A 24,623-nucleotide genomic window follows, 5' to 3' on the forward strand; every position below is an offset into this window, starting at 1 on the left:
TGTTTCTCGCATTGTGATAAAACAACGGTACCTAGAACCATCAAATTTTGAATAACGTAATCCTCCACTCGAATATGGGCATTTGGAAACCCAAATTTGGAATTTGGAATTGGTTTTATTATCTATTTCATATTTCATAAAGCGTTTAAGAGTTTTTGATTTAAAAAAACTGAACAATTTGAAAGCGAGCAATGGCAAGAGTGTATCGGGGGGGGGGAATATTTCCAGCGCACGGGACTGTGTATCGGAAACTTTAAAGATATGCTCCTTTGAAATTATTTTGTTACATTGCTGTTGAATTGAAGTTGATGGTTTAAGTGTGAAGCGAAGGGCATGATATTTTAGAAATAAAAGTAACACACAAAACGTAAAAAAAAAAAAAAAAAAAAAAAAAAAAAAAAAAAAAAAAAGCCCCTTTGGAAGTAATATAAAATCTGAAAACTTTAAGATGTTTTTTTTTTTAATTTATTTTATTTTTATTTTTAATTTTTTTTATTTTTTTTTTCCTTTTTTATTTATTTATTTATTTATTTTTTTAAATGTTTGGTTAAAACAAAATTTTCACCATTTTAAGAGTTATTCAGCTGTAAAAAGACTGTTTAATTTAGGAAGGGTTTTTGCCGTCATATGCAGACCTAAGTTCAGCTGGAAGTCAACCCGCCTAGCCACCATCACCACTGAGAATTCTTAATTGTTTTGGTTTAGTTAAATTGCTCTCAGTTTCTGTTGCATCAAATTACAATTCTAACCGGGTATCCAAATCAGTTGGCCTTTGGGTATTTTAATTTATTAACTATTTTGACTTCATTTACTAGTTTATTTATTTATTTGAAATTTTTTTAATCTACCATATGCTTTCCATGCCAGTTTAAAAAATGTTCATGATTCTAGTTACATTTTTAACTGCATCAATTTAGTTTAAGAATTAGTCCTTCGAAAATAAGGCTATACCGTAGACTCTGCTTAATGTGATAGCGGTTAATGTTATCATTCGGATAACGCATTGCCGAAGGTCCGCTCGTTTGTATACAAAGCATAGAGAATATATCACTTATTGTAGCCAATAAAACGATAACTGAAGTAAAAGTCGCCAAATAAGTTTAAAATACGTTATAAAAATTATCAGGTTACAAAGAAATGTCGCCAAGTAAGGGATTAAGTGGCCAAATATGTTGGTTTCGATTTCATTGAATTATTTAAACTTAGGCCCAAAACAGCCTTAGTTTGACACAGATTTTCAATAAATCTATTGATTTTGAAGGAATCCGACATAGGTTCCTCTTCTTCAGGAGAGATGGAGTAGGAAATATGTCTGCAGAATTTTTTTTTTTTTTTTTTTTTTTTTTGTTTTTTTGTTCTTAAACTCGAAACATTTAATCCAAACTAAAGTTGCGTTTTTGTCTAATTTTAAATTTTACATTGCCAAGTTCTCGACCAATGAGGAATGTCCTCGGATTATTTGACAGTACCACTAATTTTTTAGTGGTACAGTCAAATAAATTCCAGAAATGTTATGAATAGTTTACAAACACACTTTTCTATTTTCCTAATTAAAATGTTGTGAAAGTAACTATTTATATGTTTTATAGGGTACTATTCCGTTTTGAGGACCGTAAAATAATTGCAGCGAAAATGTATCCGCAAAAGCGCCAAATCTAGCAAACGCGCCCGTTTAACAGCGCGCCAAATATAACCCACGCGCTGATTTCAGATTGCGTAAGTTTATATAGCTATATATTTCTTAAGACGCTATTGAAATACTAGTTTAATTTTTAAATCCTTTTTTGATTTTAAATCCATTTTTGATATCCTATGGAATTAACAATTTGGGAATTGCCCATGACGAAAAGTGTGCAATAGAATTTTGGGTAAAGTGCAGAATCACCCACTGCTTGACGCGTTTTTAAGAATTTGCACATACTCTGTATCCATGTACACAGCGACCTAGTTTTCACTTAAAAAAAAATCTCATAATTGCACAAAAATGGCACTGCGCACACCCTTGACTTTATCTATGCACACATCGATCTATTTTCACTTAAAAAGCAAAAGAATATTGACAAAAATCCAATTGTTTTTACCCTTGTAAAAAGCGGCAAACAAATAAGTGGGCGATTCTGCACTTTAACCGAGAATTTTTTCAAAGAAAAAGCATCAGTCATTATAGGAAATTATGTTTGAACAACCAACGAGATGAAATTATGCTTTAGCGATAACTCGGTAGCAAAATAGCGATGCAGGCATTAGCAATTTTTATATAAATTATAATAATGATCTGAAATAGTTATTCACTCTTATGCTTCCATTCAGTCCTGTTTAGCCTTTTTTATATAAATTAACATAATAAAAATGTATTATAGGAAATTAACCTTTCATCTAAATTCAAACATCAATCTTAGTTATTTACTATTATACTTCCTTTCTTGCATTAGGGTTGCCGCAATTATTTTTGGCAGCACTGGCATCAACAATAGTTTGGCGATTTTTTACGGCCCTCAAGACCGAATAATACCGTTTATAGTTATATTTATGTTCAACTAGTTAAAATTTCATTGCTATTTTTGATTTATTCTTTTCTCATTGTATAATGTTATTGTTCGATTAATGTTAGTAAAATAGCCGTAGACAACAAGTTATGCATTAAATTATATTTGCATTAAATTAAATTAATATATTTAATTAAATATAAGTATTAAATCAAATATTATATTTATATTAAATTAGTTATATTTATGTTATTTAAATTCTATTGCTAATTTGAAGGACGTATCTAATTGTAACGAAAGTTTTCCGCCAAAAAACGTTCTTGCTAAAGAAAAATATGAAAGCGGTACTTTAGTGTGAGTACTAATCACCACCCAAATCTATAATTTTCTGCCAACGTTTTGGTAGTTTTTCAAAGCCTTTGGCCCAGAAATTTGGGGGCCGCGATTCCAAAAAGAGGTCAACCTCATTTCGGACATCCTGTGCAGAATGGAAGATAGTCCCAGGAAGATGTAGCTGCAGATGCGGAAAAGGGCAGAAGTCCGAAGAAGCGATGTCGGGGCTATATGGTGGGTGTGGCTAAAGAACCCATTCAAGTCCCTACAGAGTCCAGCCGGTGAATGCAGACACATGTGATCTTGCATTATCTTGATGGAACATTACCTTTTCCCGCCTGATTTTTTTCCTTGATAGCAGGGTCAACAAACTTCTTAGCAAGCTCTCGAGTAATAGCATACTGATCTTCTTCAACAAGTTCTCTCAGGCAGGCCTCATCAACATCAGTAGGCCGGCCAGAGCGCTCTGCTTCTTGAATGTCATATTCCTTGTTTCTGAACTTTTGGCACCAAACCTTCACAGTGTCATATGATACAATATTAGTGTACCTAAAGCTGTGTATAGGATTTAGTGACATTCTTTAGCTGACATTTTGCAATAGAACTGGAAGTAAATGATGGTTCTAATTTGGTAGCGTGATAGTTCAATTTCAGACACTATGTACTTAATGATAACGATATTTGATTATAAATTTCACAGCACAGTATCCTAAAGCAAGTTTCTCTCTTTCAGATGCCAAAATTCGTTTGACACACGCCAACGCGAAATGTTTGCGCAGACGGCATTTACGGTGGCGGGAAACTTTCGCTCAAACCCGATATTTATCATTATTTAATATTATCAAGCTAGCCGTGGACAAACGTTACCACATTAAATGGCGCCTACTGTAGAACATAAAATCTTATATTTAAAATGAAATATCCAAAATGTAAAAACCAAATAGTAATAAAACTACTGTGATTTTATTTTATCGTAAATGAACATTACGTGAAGGCAATTATACAAGGCCTAGTTGTGTTTTCATTCAACTGGCTCACTTGTGCACAAGGTTTGCAAGAATTATTTTCTAGAGACTGTCGATGGGTGTGCATATATATAGATATACACACACACATTCATCGGCATCATATATATATGTAAAATATATAAAAATATGGCGGCTTTGCTCTATGCAAACCAGCAACCTTTCATTAACTTTCTGCAATTCAGGATCTTCCCCCTAGACCAGTACTTTCCAGAACATTCGAGCCTATTACGTAACTGCTTCTATAAATAACGAAGTCGCGCCATTTGCGTCAGATTGATTGCTTCTCTCCTCCTGCGCTACAACACTTTCGCTGCTGCTTAACGCATCTTTCCTTTGTTAGAATAGTTATGACGCAGAAAGTTTAAATTGAGTCGTACTTAGTTTAAATCACTACTGATTATGTAATTTGGAGAATTTCATCTAAAGAAAAAATGATCTGCGGTGAAAATTGAAATAAAGATATGGAATAGTAAAAAGTGAAATCCTTCTGTGTCGTCATTGGATGCTGCCTTAACACTCAGCCACAACAATGTCCGGAACATGTGCCCGACTGCTAAAATATCACATATATATGCGTGCGTGTGTAAAATATCTACTTTCTAATAATAAATTAACAATAGTCCTTTAACTCTTCTTTCACTCTCTTCTTCATTCTAAAAGTAGCAAAGTAATAATTGCTCTAATACAATCCTTACTTCCTATAATTCTGAAAAGTGATCCGAAATGTAATCTCTATAAAAAGTCTTTTTTATGCTGCGCAGTCTTGCTCTCGTTTTTGCCACCACTTCTTTTTGCTGACTGTTTTCGGTCGAACGTTTGTTTTCCCTTCTTTTCCTACCGCTAGCCACGCAGATTTTACTATATATTCACCTCCTTATATATATATATGTATAATAGAAGTGTTTTAAATGACGAAAATGCTCAGGTTTTGACAATACAAATTTAAAAACAAATTACCTTCGAAAAATAACGAAATCTAACTTTTAATGCCGTCTCCCAGGTCCAATACTTGTATTTCGGAAGGTTTTATACTCGCTATAAAAAAACAGAATTGTAAGAAGTTTGACCCAGATATTTAATTTTCAAATTTTCAGTTTTTAATGTCATTTTCAACTTTCCTGGAGGAATCGATTTATTAAGTTAGAATAATTCAAGGACATAAGTTTAAATAACGTGCGGGAAAAAATGTGTGTAATTTAGTAGGCATATTGTCTCCACATCATATTTTTTAGTTAAAAACTATTATAATTTTTAAAAAAATCTGAAAAAATTAGCTTTCGAAAAAGTGTTTTAATTACAATATTTACCATGAAGAGTAAAATGTGTTTATTGGCATTTCCTGTGGTGAAGAATATCGTTATTTCTTTGCAAATAGGCATTTGCAATAATCTTCTTTTAATGTGAAACATGTGTAAATGTATCTCGACCTTCACTTGATTTCTATACATGTACTTTAATGCTTTTCACACTAACATGTTCTGCAGGAAAGAAGCAATTGCTGCTTGGTAGCTTTTCTGTCAGTTAAGTCCTCAACTATAAAAGACAGAACATTGTTCTGCTTGAAAGCATGTTTCATGAGAGTTTCCCATTATGATTCGCCCACAGTTTAAGAATAACTGCCGTATAGTGCTTCCCTAGGAAAACGACTAGTATTTCTTAAAATGTAAATAAACATTGATGTCGAATATCACTTCTCTAAGTCATCAGTTACCATTTACAATGGGCGAAAATCATCTGGAGCCGTAGGTAATCATCATAGAGACTTTAATGATTTAATCCAGTCTAATGATGTATCCAATCTAATGTAATGCCCAGTGTAATCCAGTCTAATGATGACTGGACTATAGACTTTGTGATCTTGTAGTGTTACTATACGGAAAATAAAAGATTTTAAAATGGACAGCTTTGAAAAAATTTGATAAACAAAGAGCATAAAAATACTTTTGCTTTTTTGCATACTTTTGCTTTTTAAAAGGGTGATAAAAATGCAATATGTAATAGCGAATTTATACTTTAATTATTCAATTTAACTTAAATAATGTTGAGTTCAGAAAATCGGGCTTCTCTGAAAATAAAAAATATGCCTCCAGTTTATGTCTAAAGCGTATTACCATAATTTAAAAATATTTTTATACTTTCTTTTCTTTTACTCAATCCATAAGCAGTTGGCATTAATTGCTACTTAGAAGCTAAAAAAACTAAACGACACTAATAACAGCGGAAATAAGAATTGGAATGAGTTTGAATTCCTTTTCACTTAAAAAAAAAGCCTGAAAGCTTTCAGGTTTTATATTACGCACAAAGGGGCGTTTTTTTAGCGTTTTGAGTTTTACTTTTATTTATTAAATACCATATTCTTCGCACTTAAACCATAAAATTCAATTCAACAGCAATATCACAAAATATTTAAAAGAGCATATCTTTAGAATTTCCAATACACAGTCTGGCGCGCTATAGATAAAAATGTTTTTTTTTTTTTTCCTCTCCAGTACAGTGTTGCCATTGCTCGCTTTGAAATCGCTAAGTTTCTTAATAAAAAAAAAAAAAAAAAAAAAAAAAAAAAAAACTCATAAATGCTTTACAAAATATGAAATATATAATTAAAAAAATTCTAAATGTGGGCTTCCAAGTGCCCATATTCGGGTGGAGACGTACGTTATTCAAAATTTGATGACTCTAGGTATCGTTGTTTTATCACAATGCGAGAAATATACATACATTTATGCAGATTCTTCATTATTTAATACCTTTAAATATAATACAGGGCGATAATATTTGGTTGTAACAATCTGAAAAGTGAAACGGGCATTTAAAAATTTCCAACGCAAAATGCCAAAACGAAATTAATAGCCCTCTGAGCTAAAAATATCCGCCTTCTTTCCCTTTCCCTCTCTTCCTTGATATAACATGTTTTCACTCATAAAAGATTTTGCACCTTAGCTGTTTTTGGTAACATTCCAAACGATTACCTTTTTGATGATAGTAATGAGTTTTCTTTTCCTTTCTTTTTAAAGCACAGTATAGCTGGAATAATCTTCCGAATTTTTATTACATACTTATTGATATTATCTTAAAATTAAATAACACGTCACGTAAAATGACACGATATAATCTAAAAGAAATTTACTTTTGTAAACAGGTGTTCGTCTCTTCAAGTGACAAGTTAAAAACCAGTAATTCTCTTGACATCATCTCGCGAATTCTAATGAAATCTGGCGATGTAGCACTAATTAGAAAGTCGAGATTGGATACACTACTTCGAAACATCTGTTATATACTATTTTATTTTATAAAATTTTATGAAAAATAAAAACTAATTATAAGGAAAAACAGTATGAAAAAGTACGTATTAAATATTAGCTAAGTACATATTTAATACGTACGTATTTAATATTCGTTAAGTTATTTAAAATTTGTGAAGCAAATAACATTTATTACGGTGTTTACAATTTCATACGCAATGATAATAGTTTAATGCAAAATTTTTCATTAAAAATTTTTTAAAACGCCTACTTAAAAATATTATTTTTAATATAAGATGAATTTTACAGTTTTAATCTTGAAAATTAAAATAAATTATTTTATTCGATTCAGAATTAAATAAAGTTTTAATTTTTATTTTTTTATTAGGTTATAATAAAAAAAAATAATAATTATTTCGTGCAAATAAAACTACTTTATCTAACAACATAGTTATTTAATGCCTATTTCTCCGCATTAATTTACATAATCAAATTACTTTCTCTATACTAATTTATTTAATGAAGTTACCATGTTTCCATAAATACCGAAATTACAAAATTCGGTAAATTTAGATCATTTTAACTTTATACATTTGTCATCACTAAACACGCATATATATATATTTTTTAACTTACTTATATTTTATAAATGTAGTTCCATGTCCAAATAAAATTTCACAGTTTCAGCCTAATATTGTATCATACTTCAGACTGGCAAATTTTATATTTTTGAATCTGAAATGAAGGTTTAAGGCTATGATATATAATCTTTATCTTTAAAGAGTAATATTTTTAATTAATAATAAATTTGTTTTAATATGAAAATAACGCAATTATAATAAATTAAATAGCTAATAGTAAGCGCTATAAAGAAGTGCCCAAATACTCACAAATTAAGGCTAATTATCGCCCTTCCAATAGCTCTTTTTAAGTTAAAATTTTAAATTGTAAAAATAAATTTTTAAATAAATAAATAATAAATTATAAATAAAACTTTAAATTGTAAAGATCTCCTTTTTTAGAACTTACACAATATACAAATGAGAACAAATGCAGGAAAAGAACAAGTAAATAAATCTAACAATCTCATCTTTAAACCATATTGTTAAAAAAAAAGAGAGAGAGAGACTCTCATCTAATGTATTTCATTTTCCTATAGCATTATCTTCCCTCTTTAAAATATCGGACCATGTCATATACTTTTCCTTCCCTTATTGCTATTTGACACCAGCGCTCTTTTCTCTTCAGTAAACTAAATTTCATAATAATAACACATTAAAATTTAAGGGAACCTTAATATTAACACATTTAATTTTACGATAATTCCATCAGATTATTTCATACAAAAACCAAACAAATCTTGATTTAACCTGTTGTGTTGAGTAGTATATGATATTAAAAGGGCAGATTGTCAATAAAAATGATTCACGAACGAAAATCATTATTAAAATAATGTAGTATTATAGCAGATGTAAGAGGTCAAAATCTAGTCTAAAAATTTTTTCCCAGTGTCAATTCTTCGATGAAAAGTGGTCTCAAATACAGAGAATATGCACAAAATCTAGATACCTTGCCCCTTTTTAATCCCAAGGTTGTGTAAAAAATATGGCAACCCTATAGACTAGTTGTGTGGTGTTTTTGTGTTGCATGAGGCCGTGGCGGTATGTTTATGTTTGTTAGGTTAGATTCTGCAACGGAGCTAAAATTGAAGTTATTGTTACTGTTGTAATCAAATATGTGAAGAATTTCGTTTGTTCTTGCAATATTTGAAAATGAAAACAAGATCAAGTCGAGGAAATGCAGTAGATGATGATAGGGTAAGTTTGAACAAGATAGCGCAGTTCTATGTAAATTGCCACTTCAAACAATAATGATCCGTGATACAATTTTTTTTGCACCGTCTGTTTCATTTTCGGGATCATTGATCGATATTGACTCCCAAGAACTGAAAATGAATTTTCCTTACATTAATATAAAGAATTAATTCTGTACAAATAGACAAAACTTATCGTAAAGGCTTAGTCTTTGTTCTCTTAGTTGCGAAAAAAAAGTACTTTGTTCCCTTGGTATTGTGAAAATTCTGTGCAAGTTTCCATATGTGTTACGTTTGGTATTTTTATCAAATAAAAGAAACAAAATATCACTAAATTTGAGAAAAATAATTACTAGGTGTAACTTTATGAAGTATTTTTATGCAGAATGCATTGTGAATGCAAAAACTTCTGTGTTGTGAAAATAGTGTTGCTTTATCATTGAAGTTAAAAGTTGCATAATATTTTAAACTTGGGTTTTCATAATGCTATGTTTTAATAATTTAGCACTGTTTTGAATAATTGAGAGTACTGTGCTTTACAAATTTTCTTGCATGTTTTATAGGGTCAGTATTACATTTTTATAATTTTTTGTTGTGGGAAAATATTAATAAAGCAGTAAAAATTTTTCCATTAAAAAAATATCTTTGTGTTGTCTCAAGAATTTTTGGTATTCTGATTACCCACAGCCACACTGTCATTATTTGGTAGAATTTCCATGCATTTATGAGTTTGTATGAGACAATACCTTGGCTATCCCTTCATATACCAAGCACACATTGAGTTTGCATGTATTTACATTCTTTATATTAAACTGAACAGTATCTAACAGCCGTAAAAGTATAAATATCTGTACTAACAACCATAAAAGTATATAGATTTTTTATTTTTCTTATAAAATGCTGCTTTTGTACTACATATGAATTTTAATTCTTGTATTAGGTAAAGGTAGTCAAGCAGAAATTTTTTGCCAGCGAGTTAGAAATATTTCATAGCAATGCAGATAATTAAAAAGTATTTAATTTATTAGAGATTGTTAATAATAATAAATAACACTTTGCAGTTTATATTTTTCTGATAATATACTTTTATTTTACATAAACCTTTTTCTCTCCTTCCTTCCCAGCAGTCTGTGGTTAGTGAAGTTAAATTTAGTACTGTTCTGTTATCGGGACGGGATTCAGAAATGTGTGTGTATATAAATGGATGGATGTATGTATATATAAATGTACATATGTATGTGTATGTATATATATGCACACACACATATATATATATACATACATTTTCTGAATCCAGTTTCAATAACAGAAGAGTTAAACTTTTAGTAAAATAAATTTATGAAATTTGTCTGTCATATATGAGTAATTTGTATTTTGTGGACAGGTTCAGACTTAACTATTACACTTTTACATGTTAGACAAAATAACAAAATACCTCTCATTTTGACTTTTTCAGTTTAGAAAAATGTTTGTTAAACCATTATCAATTTACCGATACTTTATTTAATTTAGAGATGATCTTAAAATTTTGTATTAATAAAGTATGTAATAGTACTGCATAGCAAACTATTCACTGATAGATATACAATCAAATTTCCATAACCTGAAATATAAGGGAACAAAAAATTGAAATGTGAAAACTTCACATTACAGATATGCAAAGAATAGTTTATGTTTAGATGTTTTTATTGGCCTTTATCTGAATTTGTCCAGAAACTGACTGATTACAACTTCTTTGAATGAAGAATCATTTCAGAAATGCTTCTTCTATGCTCCACCTTTTTCAATTTTTTCGTCATATGCAAATTTTTTCCATGAGCAGAAATTATATAGAGTTGATTTTTTTTCATATGGTTAGCATGAATGATTTTAACGGTTGGTATTTTTTTTTTTAACTTGGCAGAAATTCTGGAAAAAATATGAAAAATACAAAAAGTCTTGATCAAAAATATCCATACAATTCATTATGTCTGATTTTCATATTCTTGGAATGTTCACTGTAACAGTATTAAAATACCATTAAATTTATAGAAAATTGAATAGGACTCCAAGGTTTGTTTGTTATAGTGGGGTTCACATGTATTGCATATTAAATAATCTAAGTTTGTCAATTAGGTATTTTATCTACTATTTGAGGGATTGACTGAATTGGCCGCTTTAACAAGGAAATGCTGAAATTTTATACTTGATATATCTTGGGTATCAGAAGTACATTTTATTTATAACATATATGGCATAAAATAAGTGTTGCTGCAAATAACAGTAAAATAACTGTTGCTGAAAGATTTTATTAAGAAGTGGAGTTGGAAAATCTGTTTCAGAACCAATACACTTTACTGAGTAAATTTACTCCGATTAAAAAAAAAAGTGGAATTTAAGCTCTTTTCCAGTTCACAGATAGCTCCTGTTTGAAGTGTGGCAGGAATAGAGATCGTCTGTTCATCCAGGAACTGTTCTCTTTTCTGAGTTAGTGAATTTCTGATTCGAGAAAAAAAGAGCAGAGCTCTTGTTGGAAGCATGCCAGGAAAGTTTGGTTCCCATTTTAGGGAGAAAAGAATGATCTTCAGATTATGGTAACCAACCCTGCTGCAGCAACCTGCTAGTGTTTTTTTTTTTTTTCACCCATTTTGTTTTCACAAAGTAAAGGAATGGTTTTTTTTTTTTTTTTTTTTTTAACTCGACCATTTTTTTTCCAACAATCTGCTAGCCGAATTATGCTTATGCTAGAACTTTTATGGAACAAAAATGCTTAATCATGACGAAGATTAGGTGCAAAATTGGGAGAAAGTGCCGAATCGTCCACTGCTTGCCGTGCTTTTAAGAATTGCACATACACGGTATCCATGTACACGTCAACCTATTTTCACTTAAAAAAACATCCCAGAATTGCACAAAAATGGAATTGGGCACACTCTTGACTTTATCCATGTACACTGCTAAAGTCCTAGCTAGTAACCTTTATCCCCTTACCAAAATGTTGCCAAACTACCTGTTACCATATTCCAAAGATTAACCGAATGATTATCTTCTCTTGGTTAAAAATGAGTTTAATTTTTAGAATTACCCAACTTTTTGAAAGTTTTTTTTCTAAAATTTTATTTTTAGCTCTGTATGGAAAGGAGGTTTAAGATAATCTCAAAACTAATTCTAGAAATCAGTTCAGGGAGTTAGCATTTAATTGAGTCGATTCTTCTGATCCCATGGCTCGTTCGATTCTTTCTGTTATTCGCTCCATCCTTGATAACTGATCTTGATTCACCCCTCATTCTGGATCGTTTTCACCTAGGTTATTGTTAGTGAGCAGTGAGTCATTAAAAAACAATTCATTTCAATCAATGAATGGTTTTTGATCTGTTCACATAAAAGAGCAGTTTGCTCATTTGTGTTAAAAAGTGCAAGTAAAATAACTTTAAATAATTTAACTTCTGTTAATGAACAATGTAATTTTATAATATTGAAATTAAATAAAAGGTCTTATAGATAATCAATTGGCTATTATATATCTGTGTATCCTTTTGTATCTCTGATCTTTTTTGTAAGAGATAGTATTAACTTAAAAAGTTGAAGCAAATCTGCTTTTATAACAGCATTTTGAATAAACAAAAATCAAAGCTTAGAAGTCTGCTATGTGACTTTTAAACATACTTAAGACTCTTAGCCATGACATAATTTATTATACACTACCCTACATTAAAAATGCAACATCAAGAAGGAATAGCCCAAAAGTGGGCAAACAGAGAGAGACATTGTATTATATATAAATATGAGGTAAGTATGTATTTCTAGTTTTGAACATTCTGTGTTATATTGAATAGTTCTGTTTGTAAATCCGGTACAGATATTGTCCAGTACATTTATAATTATCATTCTATTGCAAATTTTGATATTAACACTGATCTGAGTAGTCATGCCATGAAGTGAAGTTTGTAAAGAAAAACATTGTTGCCTACATAAGTGCTCTTTTCCAAGGAGAAAAAGAGTGAACTCTCGCAAAGCATATTTACAACGCAGTAAGAAGCTTTGCACGCTATTGTTTATCATATTTGCAGCACAAGAAAATGTTTTACATAGAGTAGGTTTTTTTTATATATATATATTTATAGCACAGCATAAAATACTGCACAGTTTAGTTTTTTTTTTTTATTATTATTATTTTTTTTAATTCTAACAGCACAGTGGAAAATGTTGCACTTTTTTTTTTTTTTTATTTGAAGATAAATTTTAATTTTTAAATTCAGTGCTATACCAGGTTGCCATCAGTAATCATTTGATAATTCAACAAGTGCTTTTATACACAGTGAACCAACCCAGTTCAGGTGAATACCTTTATAAAATGATTACTTCTGTAAATTTTCAGTGTCATGGTAAAATGACCAATTTTTCTGAGAAAATAAGCAGTATTGGACTTACCTCTGTATGGCGACTATCTATAAAAGAACAAAATTGTCAAAAACTGAGGTTTTACTGTTATGTTTTATAGTAATATTTTTAAATTTCTATGATTCTATATATATCTGATTCGACCTGAGTCTGGTCTTAAGCTTTGATCATCAAAAATAATGACAAACAATATTAAGTGTATATGCTTATGAACTTTTCAAGCAATTGAATAAGAATCTGGGCACTTCATGGTATAGCAGTGAAGAATATTATAATTTAGCATTTTTCATATCCTTTATTCAAAAAATTTTATTTTTTTTAAAAACATTCAATTTTACCCTTTTTCTTAGTAATTGTTTTGGAAGAAAGAAATCGGCTGTTTCAAAATGATGCAGAACTGTAGGCAAGGATGTTAGATATTTTCTATAAAAGAGGTAATTATTTAAATTTTGTTTTGAGATTCCCCCCTCCATTTTGAGAGGTATAAGATAAGTTATTAAAATTTTTTTATTGATTTTAACAACAATATATAAAAAGAACACAGTAATGCTAATGTATTTAGTATTTTTTTTTTTTCATAATGTAAAATATTTAAATATTGCAGAAATTTAAATTCTTAGTAAAAAGTATATTTGAAATTCATTTGAGCAAAATAACTGTATGCAAAGAATTTGGATTTTTATAGTCTTCAAAATTGGCCGAAAACTATTGATCCATCTGTCCTTTTGCTAGAAGTGGGAGTCCATTTTAGGAGTAGTCTGCAGATGTTTATGTATATATTTGTATCACTGAATATATGATCACTTTTTCATCAGTTTATTGGCAGAAATTCCACATGATCGTGTCTGAAGAGTAAAAAACCTGTTAGAATTGTGAGGTGCTGCTATTTGACTAAAGATCCTTCCTGAGACAAATGGATTGGAATGTTGTAATAAAGAGTTGCAGTTCTTTTTCTTATTGGGTGATTGGATTTGCAAATTTCCTATTCGTTCTTTGTCATTTCTGCTCACCCCTTTTCTTTCTGTATGGATCTAAGGACTGCAAACTTCCAAGATTTCTACATCAGGTTTTTATTTCATGGAATTATTTCAAAGTTTAATGGAAAGCCTCTCTTGTTTATCTTGCTTATAAGCATTTCATTCCTATTGTGATTTTGATTATTTCTGTCGTGAAAATTTTGTTTCTGGGCTGTATGTATATATATTTATTCCAGTTTTTAGCTTCTTCATAAAGATTTAGGTATTTGTGGGCACAGTCTCACTTCTTTGATGTTAGCTAAATCCTTTATTATTTGCCGGCTGCAGTTTTGCTGCAACTTGAATGTGCGGAAGGGTTCAGTCAGAATTGCTTATGTTGAACAAAAATCAATGTTTTGGACGTTAGTTGTTTCTTTTATCATTACATATTATTTTTCTCTATATTTTGTATATTAAGGTGACCAATTTTTTTACAGTGAAAAGGAGAACGAAAAAATTTAAGAAAACCTTAAAAAAAAAAGGTAAACATTCCCGTTATGCCTAGATCTGATTCTTCTAAGTATGACAATTTATTATTAAAGGAATAAATTTTCTTCAAGTCATTACTTATATTGAAGGACAAAATCGTTCAAAATAAGCCTATCTTCTGTGGCTGAAAAACAGTCACATTCAATCTTTTGAATCATTTTGTGGAAAATAGATGCCTTATTATGTACAAAATACATTAATATCTCTGATAATTCATAATTGAAAAAAGATTCCAGAATTTTTGGACATTTGTCTAAACTTAAAAAATATAAAAGGAGAGGCTCAAATAATTAGTGTTAGAGCGAGCTCTGTAACTTTGGGATAATCTGAAAGTTTTCTGTATGCAACATTTGCATCTTCACAAAATTGTTTTAAGTAGACATACGAACAGTAAAACGACTAAAATCCAAATAAATTGTCATTGTTGCTTCTACATCAATTGGCATGGCACATGATAGCATTTGACAAAATATGTGCATTACAACTTGTTTATAGTATTTTCTTTTGCAGTAAATCTTGTAATTTTACATAGACATTATTCATTCCTTTGTATCTTTGCCCACCAAAATTTGTGCTTGTATTATCAGCTCTTAGTGCAACAACTTTATATTTTAAATTGTTTTCATTTATTACTCTGAATGAAAATTTCAGCAGTTTCAGCCGCATTCGATTCTAAATTGAAAATGTTACTTGAATGCCCTTGGTAACATTATACAATGGTTATCATTAATTAAGGAAAAATCACAAAAATAGCGATAACTACAGTCAAAAGTCGGACTCGTTGGGACTTCGGCGATTCCAGATTATCGATTTTTCCGGATTATAGATCATCAGTTTAAATCTGGTAAGATGGCATGCAGAAATTATAAAATTAAAAATATGAAACCGTAATTTATGAAATAAAGAACAATTATGATCTAAAGGGTATCAAAATTTACAAAAAAAAAAAAAAAAAAAAAAAAAGCTTAATATTTATTTGTTTACTTTATTAAACATTTCTTTCAATGTAAGTTGTTTTATGTGATAATACTTTCTCTTTAATTCTATAAACAGACATAATTTCTTGTTCAGTTGCAAAGTTCCGCTGTTCAAGTCCTATAATTGCTGTGTCAAGAATACATATGCCCTGAAGATAAGGATAGTGCTGACAGATTAACTTCCAATTCATTGCGCAACCCCCTTGCCGCAGAGCAGCGTGAAATATGCCCTTATCCATTTTTTGCGGCAATTCCACTTTTTGTTTAATGGACTTCGAAACATACTTTCGCTTTGTAGATCCTTTACATATTAGTAAATATATATTGGAAATTCTGTTTGACATAATCGAAAGTTCAAGCTTACTTTTATAAAATTGCTGTAACAGTCTGCAAAAAATAATAAGCTGGATCCAATTCGAAGATTAAGGAACAATGCAATCTGTAACATTAACTTAATTAGATAATTTTAGCTTAGCTTATGCCGTCTGTTATACATTAAATGCGCATGCATAAACGTATTATGCTCATGCGCACACGCATATTCACAGCCGTAAAGGTCTTACGCGCATGCGTCAACGGGACGCATGTGCAGAAAGTTTGTAGCTTTGAGTCCGGATTATGGGTGTCCGAATTAACTATTTTTTGACTGTATAAAATAATAAAAAAAAAAAAACAAAGCCAAACTATGTAAAATTTAAATATGTTGCCAAGTAATAGTAGTTGAGTAAAACTCCAATATGCAAATTAGTGGCACTGCACTTGGAATTCGTCATCTGCGAGGAGCATAAAAGTCCATGTTTGAGAGCAAGCCCACATATTTCATTGTGATAGTAACATCAGAAATTTGAGATAGCCAATTCGTAACGATGATCTCCAGGATCGTTTGCCTACAAAACTACGGTAGAAAGCCATTGGGAGACTAGAGGCAGGACAAAGTCAAACAGAAGTAGCTAGATGTCTAAATGTGAGTCCTTCTGTGCTTCATAGACTTTGGAGAGAATTTCAACCTAGGAGGTTCAGCCTAGGACGGCCAACTGCTACGACGAGCGCCGATGACCGATATTTGACATTATGTGCACTCAGGAATAGAACCGTTGCTCCGACTCTTCTTAGATCCTCCCTTGCTGCAGCCACCGGAAGGTTCATGTCAGCAACAACTGTGCGTAGAAGGCTTCATGAAGGTGGTCTGTATGGCGAGGCGAACAACCATTTGCATGGAGGACCGTTTGGATAATAGGAGGGACCGTTTGCAGTGGGCACGACAACATGTCCACTGGATGCCTGAGCAATGGAGGGCTGTTCTCTTTACGGATGAGTCCAGGTTTAGTCTAGAAAGCGATAGTAGGCGTTATTTGATATGGAGAGAACCCAGAACCCGTTATCATCCACCAAACATCCGTGAAAGAGATGCATATGGAAGGGACAGTGTCTGTGTTTAGGGTGGCATCTCTTTGGGTGGATGCACAGACCTCCATGTCTTTCCAAGGGGAACCGTAAATGCTCAGATTTATAGAGATGACATCCTTGATGTTTATGTGCGCCCATATGCCGGGGCAATAGGTGATGCTTTCCTGTTGCAGGACGATAACGCAAGACCACACAGGGCTCACATCGTAGATGATTATCTTCAACAGGAAACAATTATGCACATGGAGTGGCCAGCTCAATCCCCGGACTTGAATCCAATCAAGCAAATTTGGGATGCTTTAGGGAGACATCTAGCTGCTCTCAATCTATCCCCTCAAACCCTTGTCGCACTTGCAACTGCTTTGCAAGAGCAATGGCTCTCGCTTCCTATGGAACTGATAGACCGCATAATTGAAAGCATCACACATTGTTGAATGTGCTGTATTGCTTCTAGAGGTGATTATATTCCATATTGAAGGTACTTTTACTATAGCAAATTGACATCTTCGATTTGTTCATTGTATGCATGTGCTAGTTTCTCTACTACCATAATTGTCTGGTAATTTCTTTTTATGTTATTTGATACCTTCTACAGGTATTTTATCACAGTAATTTTTTAATACTGATTTAATAACAGCTTCATATTTTGTCCTGGCTCATGAAAATTTAGCATTGTGAAACTTTTTCAATAATTTAATTGTGCAATCCATACTACAGAAACTTTGATTGTGATTTATGGTATGAAACACAAATGTTCCATCCGTTACAGCTAACTGTTTTTCATCTTCAGAATAATTAGAAGTTTTAAGAAAAAATTGTTACTTTACTACTGGAAGTTGATGCATCTAATGATTGCTTATGTTTGTTGGTGCTCAAGTCTTTCGTTGTAGCTGCTCTGCCTCCAACTGCAATACAAAATTCTTCTCTGCAAATAGTGAAAATAAAGGTGCCTCTCTTTGACATGAATGAAAATTCCTTTTTCAACTGATCGTTGAAATGGCATTTCCTGTTTCTTGACTTTTCCATCCCTTAAATGAAAAAAAAATTTAAATTAGAATATAAAGCTACACAAATGATGCAAGTACATTATTAATAAATAAAATTCATAATTAAAACTAAAACATTAATAACAAAATCGATGAAAGTTTACTAAATCTATATTTAAATTATTTTACACATGTGTTGAAAACAGTGTTCTGTAAAATTGAATTAATGAATTAATAGAACATGAATTGTACTTACCTGAGTATAATATTCACTGAGAAAGAAATAATTTTGTATTTCCGTTAGAAGTAAACATGAAGTATAATACAGTACAAAGTCCATAATCCGGACTCTTCGGGACTTCGGCGATTCTGGATTAAGGGTTTTTCCGTATTATAGATCATCAATTTAAATCTGGTAAGATGGCATGCAGATATTATACAATTATAAATATTGTTGCGTGCATACGGGTTCGTTATGAAATGAATGCACAAGTCCGATGAAAAATGAACAAAAATTTATTATTATCACAACAAAAATGCTTAAATTTTCTCAAATTATCATGCAGTATTACAATATCTCACAGTAGTTATCTTTTAACTACTCAAATGTACAATAGAACGTAATTCAAAACAGCTAAAAGAACGCTAATCCGCGAATTCGCTATAATCAACAACAGCAGTTTTCTAAACAACAACAAACTAAGCAACTACCACGAACTAAGATGTTTTCCTCCTTTTATAAGATTTTAAAAATCATGCACTAGAATTTTCTAGTACTTTCTCGAAATCAAAAAGAGATATTTATTTATTTAATGCACGCCCTCTTGTATTTTCAATTTTCCGGCTTAGCTTTCTTTTACTATTCGTCACGTGCTGCACTGCGCGAGAAATAAAACCATTTAATTTATAATTGAACCTTTTTAAATACCAAATTCGTAACACTGCCCCCTTCCCAAGGACTGCACGTCCCGGGCAGTTCAATCCCTGGACAGGAAGCCAAACTTACAACTGAGGCATAAATGCATTAATAAGCATAACATTACAATAATAAACAACATGAACAATAAATACAATAAATAAAACAAATCAAATGCTATCAAATACAAATCAAATGCAAATTACAAATCAAATACTAAATACACATTTAGAAACAAAAAGGACCATGGTCTTACACTATTTACAATTATTTACATTACATACTATGGCCATAGTAATGAGCTAACCTAATAAACGACTTTAGGTTTAGAGTTCGAAGACTTATGAATCCGAACCACGACGTCATTTAGCCTGTTTAGGACTGTGTATGGGCCATCCCAAGGTGACTGTAATTTCGGACAAAGTCCTTTCCGTCGAGTCGGATTCCACAACCACACTTTGTCTCCTTCGTGGAATTGATGTTCAGTAGCTCTTGTGTCGTATCGGGTCTTCATCTTCTCCGTCGCCAAGTTGACTTGCTCTCGTGCAAAGTTGTGCATCACTTCAAACCGGGCCTGGAGATCTTGAATATATTCCTCAGACGAAGAAGGAGCATCCGGAGGGCGGCCAAACAGTAGATCACAAGGCAGACGAAGATCACGACCAAAGAGCATCTGTGATGGAGAATAGCCGGTAGTCTCGTGGACAGCACTGCGGTAAGCCAGTAAAAAGAGTGGTAATTTCTTGTCCCAGTCCTGTTGTTTTCTGGAAACCACTAATGAGAGGTTATTAAGGATGGTTCGATTGAATCTCTCTACCATGCTGTCCGACTGGGAATGCAATGGCGTCGTTTGAGTTTTGTCAATGCCGAGTAGTTTGCATAGTTCTTTGATTACTGCCGAGGCAAAATTCCTTCCCTGATCAGAATGTAACTGAAGAGGCACTCCGAACCTGGAAATCCAGTGCTGTATCATTACCTCAGCTACTGTGACAGCCTCTTGATCAGGAACAGAGTTACGCTTCAGGCCACTTGGTGAAGTAATCAATGACAACGAGTATGTATTTGTTGCCATCAGCAGTTCGTGGCAGAATTCCCAAGATGTCAAAGGCGATACGTTCAAAAGGCGCCCCTACGTTGTAACGTTGCAGCTTGCCTCGGCTGCGTCTCTTCAGTCCTTTCCGACCTGCACAGGCATCGCAGGATCGGCACCACTTTTGCACGTCATCCTCTGCATTATTCCAGTAAAAGTGCTCACGAACTCTCTGTAAGGTCTTCATTATTCCAAAGTGACCTCTCGTAGGGCTGTTATGTAGTTCTTTAAGGACATCAGGAATGCAGGATCTTGGAAGTATCAGCTGCCATCGCAACGTCTTCCCATCATCCGATTCGAATTTCTGGTATAAGACACCCTTTCGACTGTGAAGTGAATCCCAGAGTGCCCAATACTGTTTGGTTGTAGGACTACAGATAGAAATGTCCTGCCAGGTAGGTTTTCTGGTTGATGACTCCATTAAATCAATTATGGGTTTAATGTCGCGGTCTTCCAGCTGGTCTTTCCTGACTTCATCATCACTCCACGGTTCTCGATCAGCCGATATTGATGTTGTAATTTGTCTTGCGACCGGAGTCAGCAGCTCGTATTTCGCTTCCACCCTGGAACAATATCGGCAGCTTTCTTGGCAAGGTCTTCTAGACAGGGCGTCGGCGTTTCGTGTGATGATTCCTTACAATGACGGATAGTGATGTCATATTCTTGGAGTCTCTGTATCCACCTGGCTATTTGACCGTCAGGATTCTTGACATTTAAAAGCCAGGTCAATGATGCATGATCGGTGCGGAGCAGGAATTTTCTGCCGTATAGATAGTGATGGAACTGTTCTACAGCTTTAACTATGGCGAGCAACTCTTTCCTGGTGACACAATAATTCCTCTCCGGTTTAGACAGGCACTTGCTCCAGTACGCCAATACACGTTCTTGGCCGTCTATTTCTTGGGACAAAACAGCACCAACACTTTCATTGCTCGCGTTGGTGTCGAGAATAAATGGTCGGTCGAGCTGAGGATATGTCACGATTGGAGCAGATGTTAAAGCTTCCTTTAAGTTGTTAAATGCATCCTCGCATTCTTTTGTCCACAAGAACTTTTTGTTGCTCTCTGTCAGCTTGTGAAGGGGTCTTGCGATGGAAGAAAAGTCCGTCACGAATCTCCTATAGTAGGTGCAAATCCCTAGGAAGCTTCTCAGCTGATGGACATTTTTGGGACATTTCCAGGATTTAACAGCTGATACCTTTTCAGGATCCGTGCGCACACCTTCTGCAGAGATGACATGTTCCAGGTAAGTCACTTTCTTTCGGAACAATTTGCATTTAGCGGGACTCGGCTTCAGATTGGCTTCTTTCAGTTTCTGAAGGACCTTCCTAAGATTTTCTAAATGTTCTTCAAAACTCTTTCCGACGATAATGATGTCGTCCAGGTATATCAGGCAGGCTTCGTAGGATAGGCCTTTCAAAACAGTCTCCATAAAACGTTCGAATGTTGTTGGCGCATTACACAGTCCAAATGGCATCACCTTGAATTGCCAAAGCCCTTGTCCCGTAGTAAATGCCATCTTTTCTCGGTCTTCAGGCTGTATTTCTACCTGCCAATACCCATTCTTTAAATCAAGTGTTGAGAACCACTTGCTTCCAGAAAGAGTGTCTAGAATGTCATCAATTCTAGAAAGAGGGTAACTGTCTTTCTTCGTAACCTCATTCAACCGGCAATAGTCAACGCAAAATCTTGTTGAGCTGTTTTTTTTTCTGACTAGGACGATGGGAGATGCCCATGGACTTACTGAAGGCTCGATGACATCGCCTTCTTCCATATCTTTTAACAGTGTTCGCACCTCTTCCTGTTTAGCAAACGGTAGACGTCTTGGATGTTGCTTGATCGGGGGATGATCGCCGGTATCTATTCTATGTTGTGTCAAACTAGTTCGACCCACGTCAAAAGACAAGCAGGAGAAAACAACTTTATGTCCTCAGATGTAGAATGCAATTCGTTATTTTTAAAGTCCAATGAAAAATTGTATTTCCTTAGAAAGTCTAATCCGAGTATGCAAGAATCAGTGATCTCTGCTACATATGCCGTGTGATGGTAAGCGGCACTTCCAAACGTGATGTTAACATTTACTTTTTCATCGATGTCTATCTTCTCACCGGACACAGTCTGTAGGGTAATGCAGGGTGGCATGCAGATAAGTTTGCTTCCCAGTTGTTGAGCCAAATCTTTTCGGATTATGGTAACGTTGGCTCCTGTATCTATCGTCATATTGCAGGGAACTCCATTAATATGTCCTATTATGAAAAGTCCATTACTACCGCCTCTCACTGCAGAAATCTGAAGTGCTTTAAACTGGGGCTTTTCATGATCTGGCAACCTTCGCCCCGCGAGATGGCCACTAATTAGTTTCCCTGCTGTTTATTAGGAGCGGTCTTAGCATCCGTGCCCTGGGGTATTCTGCAGTTTCGTCGTATGTGTCCTTCAGCACCGCAGTTCCAGCACTTTACGGTCGGTTTCTTGTCACCAATATTCTGTCTCAAGGTGTTCAGTTGTCTAGTTAAATCGTCTAGACGAGCAGTGACTTGATCCCCTGGCTCCTGGACCTGAGCAGCTCTGACTGGATGGCGGTCTCGACGGGTGGCTTGCTGGGCTGCCTCACATTTCATGGCTTACACTAAAGCGCTTTTCAGATCTTTAACATCCGCCATTCGCAGTGCTTTCTGTATTTCAGGGTCCCGGATGCCATCGATGAAATATTGCAGTAACAGGATTTCCCTTGTTTCTGTCGGGCACTCCGAAAAGGCGTGATGTGACAGCCTTTTAACATCCGTGGCGAGCTCCTGAAGTTTTTCGGTGAGCTTCTGTTGACGAGATTTCAATTGAGCCTGCTGTAGTCTTTTAAACATTTCTCGCCGAAGCGCAGCTCCAAAGCGCCGGATAGAGCTTCGAAATCTAGCCTTTGATTTTCGGGAAGCGTCTGCAGGATATCCGCTGCATCTGCTCTCAGAGAAGCGGCAAGATGACAGGCCTTAGCTTGGGAATCCCATCCATTCGCATCCGCAACGATAGAAAATTGTGTCCTATACACCTGCCAGGAGGTCTTCCCATCATATGTAGATAGTTTCAGAATGGAACGAGCAGGCATCGATAAAAATTTGAAACCTTCAGAATTGTTTCCTACCTTCGCTATGCACTTCTTTAGGCTGTCAACTTCTTTGGCGACGGCAGCAGAAACCCTATCATCAGTTTGTTGTTCGACGGCAGAAACTCTCTCTTCTATATGTTCTTTTACAGAAGAAACTCTTTCTTCTATTTGTCCAACTTTAGTTTCAACCGCGTCTATTCTGCCTTCCATAGCCTCAAATTTATTTTCTATTACGCAGGTAATTTCTCTTTTCATTTTGTCCTGACCTGCTTTCATCTCATTTTTAAGAGATTTCATCTCTTCCTTAACGGATTCCTAGCCCAATTTCATTTCTTCCTTAAATGCAGCAAAAGGCTGATATCAGCTGTCTTAACTGCTCTTCCATCGCTCTTGTGATTGGCATTCAAAGCCCACTCCTGACACCAAAAATTGTTGCGTGCGTACGGGTTCATTATGAAATGAATGCACAAGTCCGATGAAAAATTAACAAAAATTTATTATTATCACAACAAAAATGCTTAAATTTTCTCAAATTATCATGCAGTATTACAATATCTCACTGTAGTTATCTTTTAACTACTCAAATGTACAATAGAACGTAATTCAAAACAGCTAAAGAACGCTAATCCGCGAATTCGCTATAATCAACAGCAGCAGTTTTCTAAACAACAACAAACTAAGCAACTACCACGAACTGAGATGTTTTTCTTCTTTTATAAGATTTTAAAAATCATGCGCTAGAATTTTCTAGTACTTTCTCGAAAACAAAAAGAGATATTTATTTATTTAATGCACGAGCTCTTGTATTTTCAATTTTCCAGCTTAGCTTTCTTTTAATATTCATCACGCGCTGCACTGCGCGAGAAATAAAACCATTTAATTTATAATTGAACTAACATTAGCTTTTTAAATACGAAATTTGTAACAATATGAAACCGTAATTTATGAAATAAAGAGCAATTATCAAAGGTATATAGGGTATCAAATTAAAAAAAAAAAAGTAGAGCTTAATATTTATTTGTTTATTTTATTAAACATTTCTTTCAACGTGCGTATGTGTAAAGCATAATGTATGCGCATTCTTTACGCGCATGCGCAAAGTTTTTGGCTTTGAGTTCCGGATTATAGATCATTCCGGATAATGGATGTTCAGATTACGGACTTTGTACTGTATAAAGTAAACAAAGTGAAGAGTGTTGTGGTGCGAGGCACATAAAGTTCTCCTATAGCCTTGCACATTTGTTTTATAACCGCGTCTTTCTGAACTGTTCCATTACATGACACGTAAGAGTTCGCATCATCTCTGAATACAGAGATTGAAAGATTAGTTTTAAAAAATCAAAAAGAAGGACCTGTAGGAGGAC

The 24,623-nt window shown here is 33.6% G+C and overlaps 1 protein-coding gene across 2 annotated transcripts in view; it reads left to right on the forward strand.

Moving 5' to 3' along the window:
- The first annotated feature begins 8,741 nt into the window (after positions 1 to 8,741).
- The window catches only part of LOC118187805 (ATPase family AAA domain-containing protein 2-like), a 119,881-nt gene continuing 103,999 nt past the window's right edge, over positions 8,742 to 24,623 (forward strand). The window contains exons 1-2 of one of the 2 annotated variants that reach the window (XM_035358080.2): positions 8,750 to 8,906; positions 13,633 to 13,716. Coding sequence is in view for 1 of the 2 variants with exons in the window: in XM_035358079.2 (XP_035213970.1) it covers positions 8,862 to 8,906 (45 nt within the window). In the remaining variant the exon portion in view is untranslated. Of the gene's footprint in view, positions 8,907 to 13,632; positions 13,717 to 24,623 lie in introns of both variants that reach the window. The other variant, XM_035358079.2, reaches the window with a different exon arrangement.

This window comes from Stegodyphus dumicola, chromosome 10 (assembly GCF_044657685.1).
Source record: "Stegodyphus dumicola isolate Sdum_Otavi_A_Nest chromosome 10, ASM4465768v1".
Classification (NCBI taxonomy): domain Eukaryota; kingdom Metazoa; phylum Arthropoda; class Arachnida; order Araneae; family Eresidae; genus Stegodyphus; species Stegodyphus dumicola.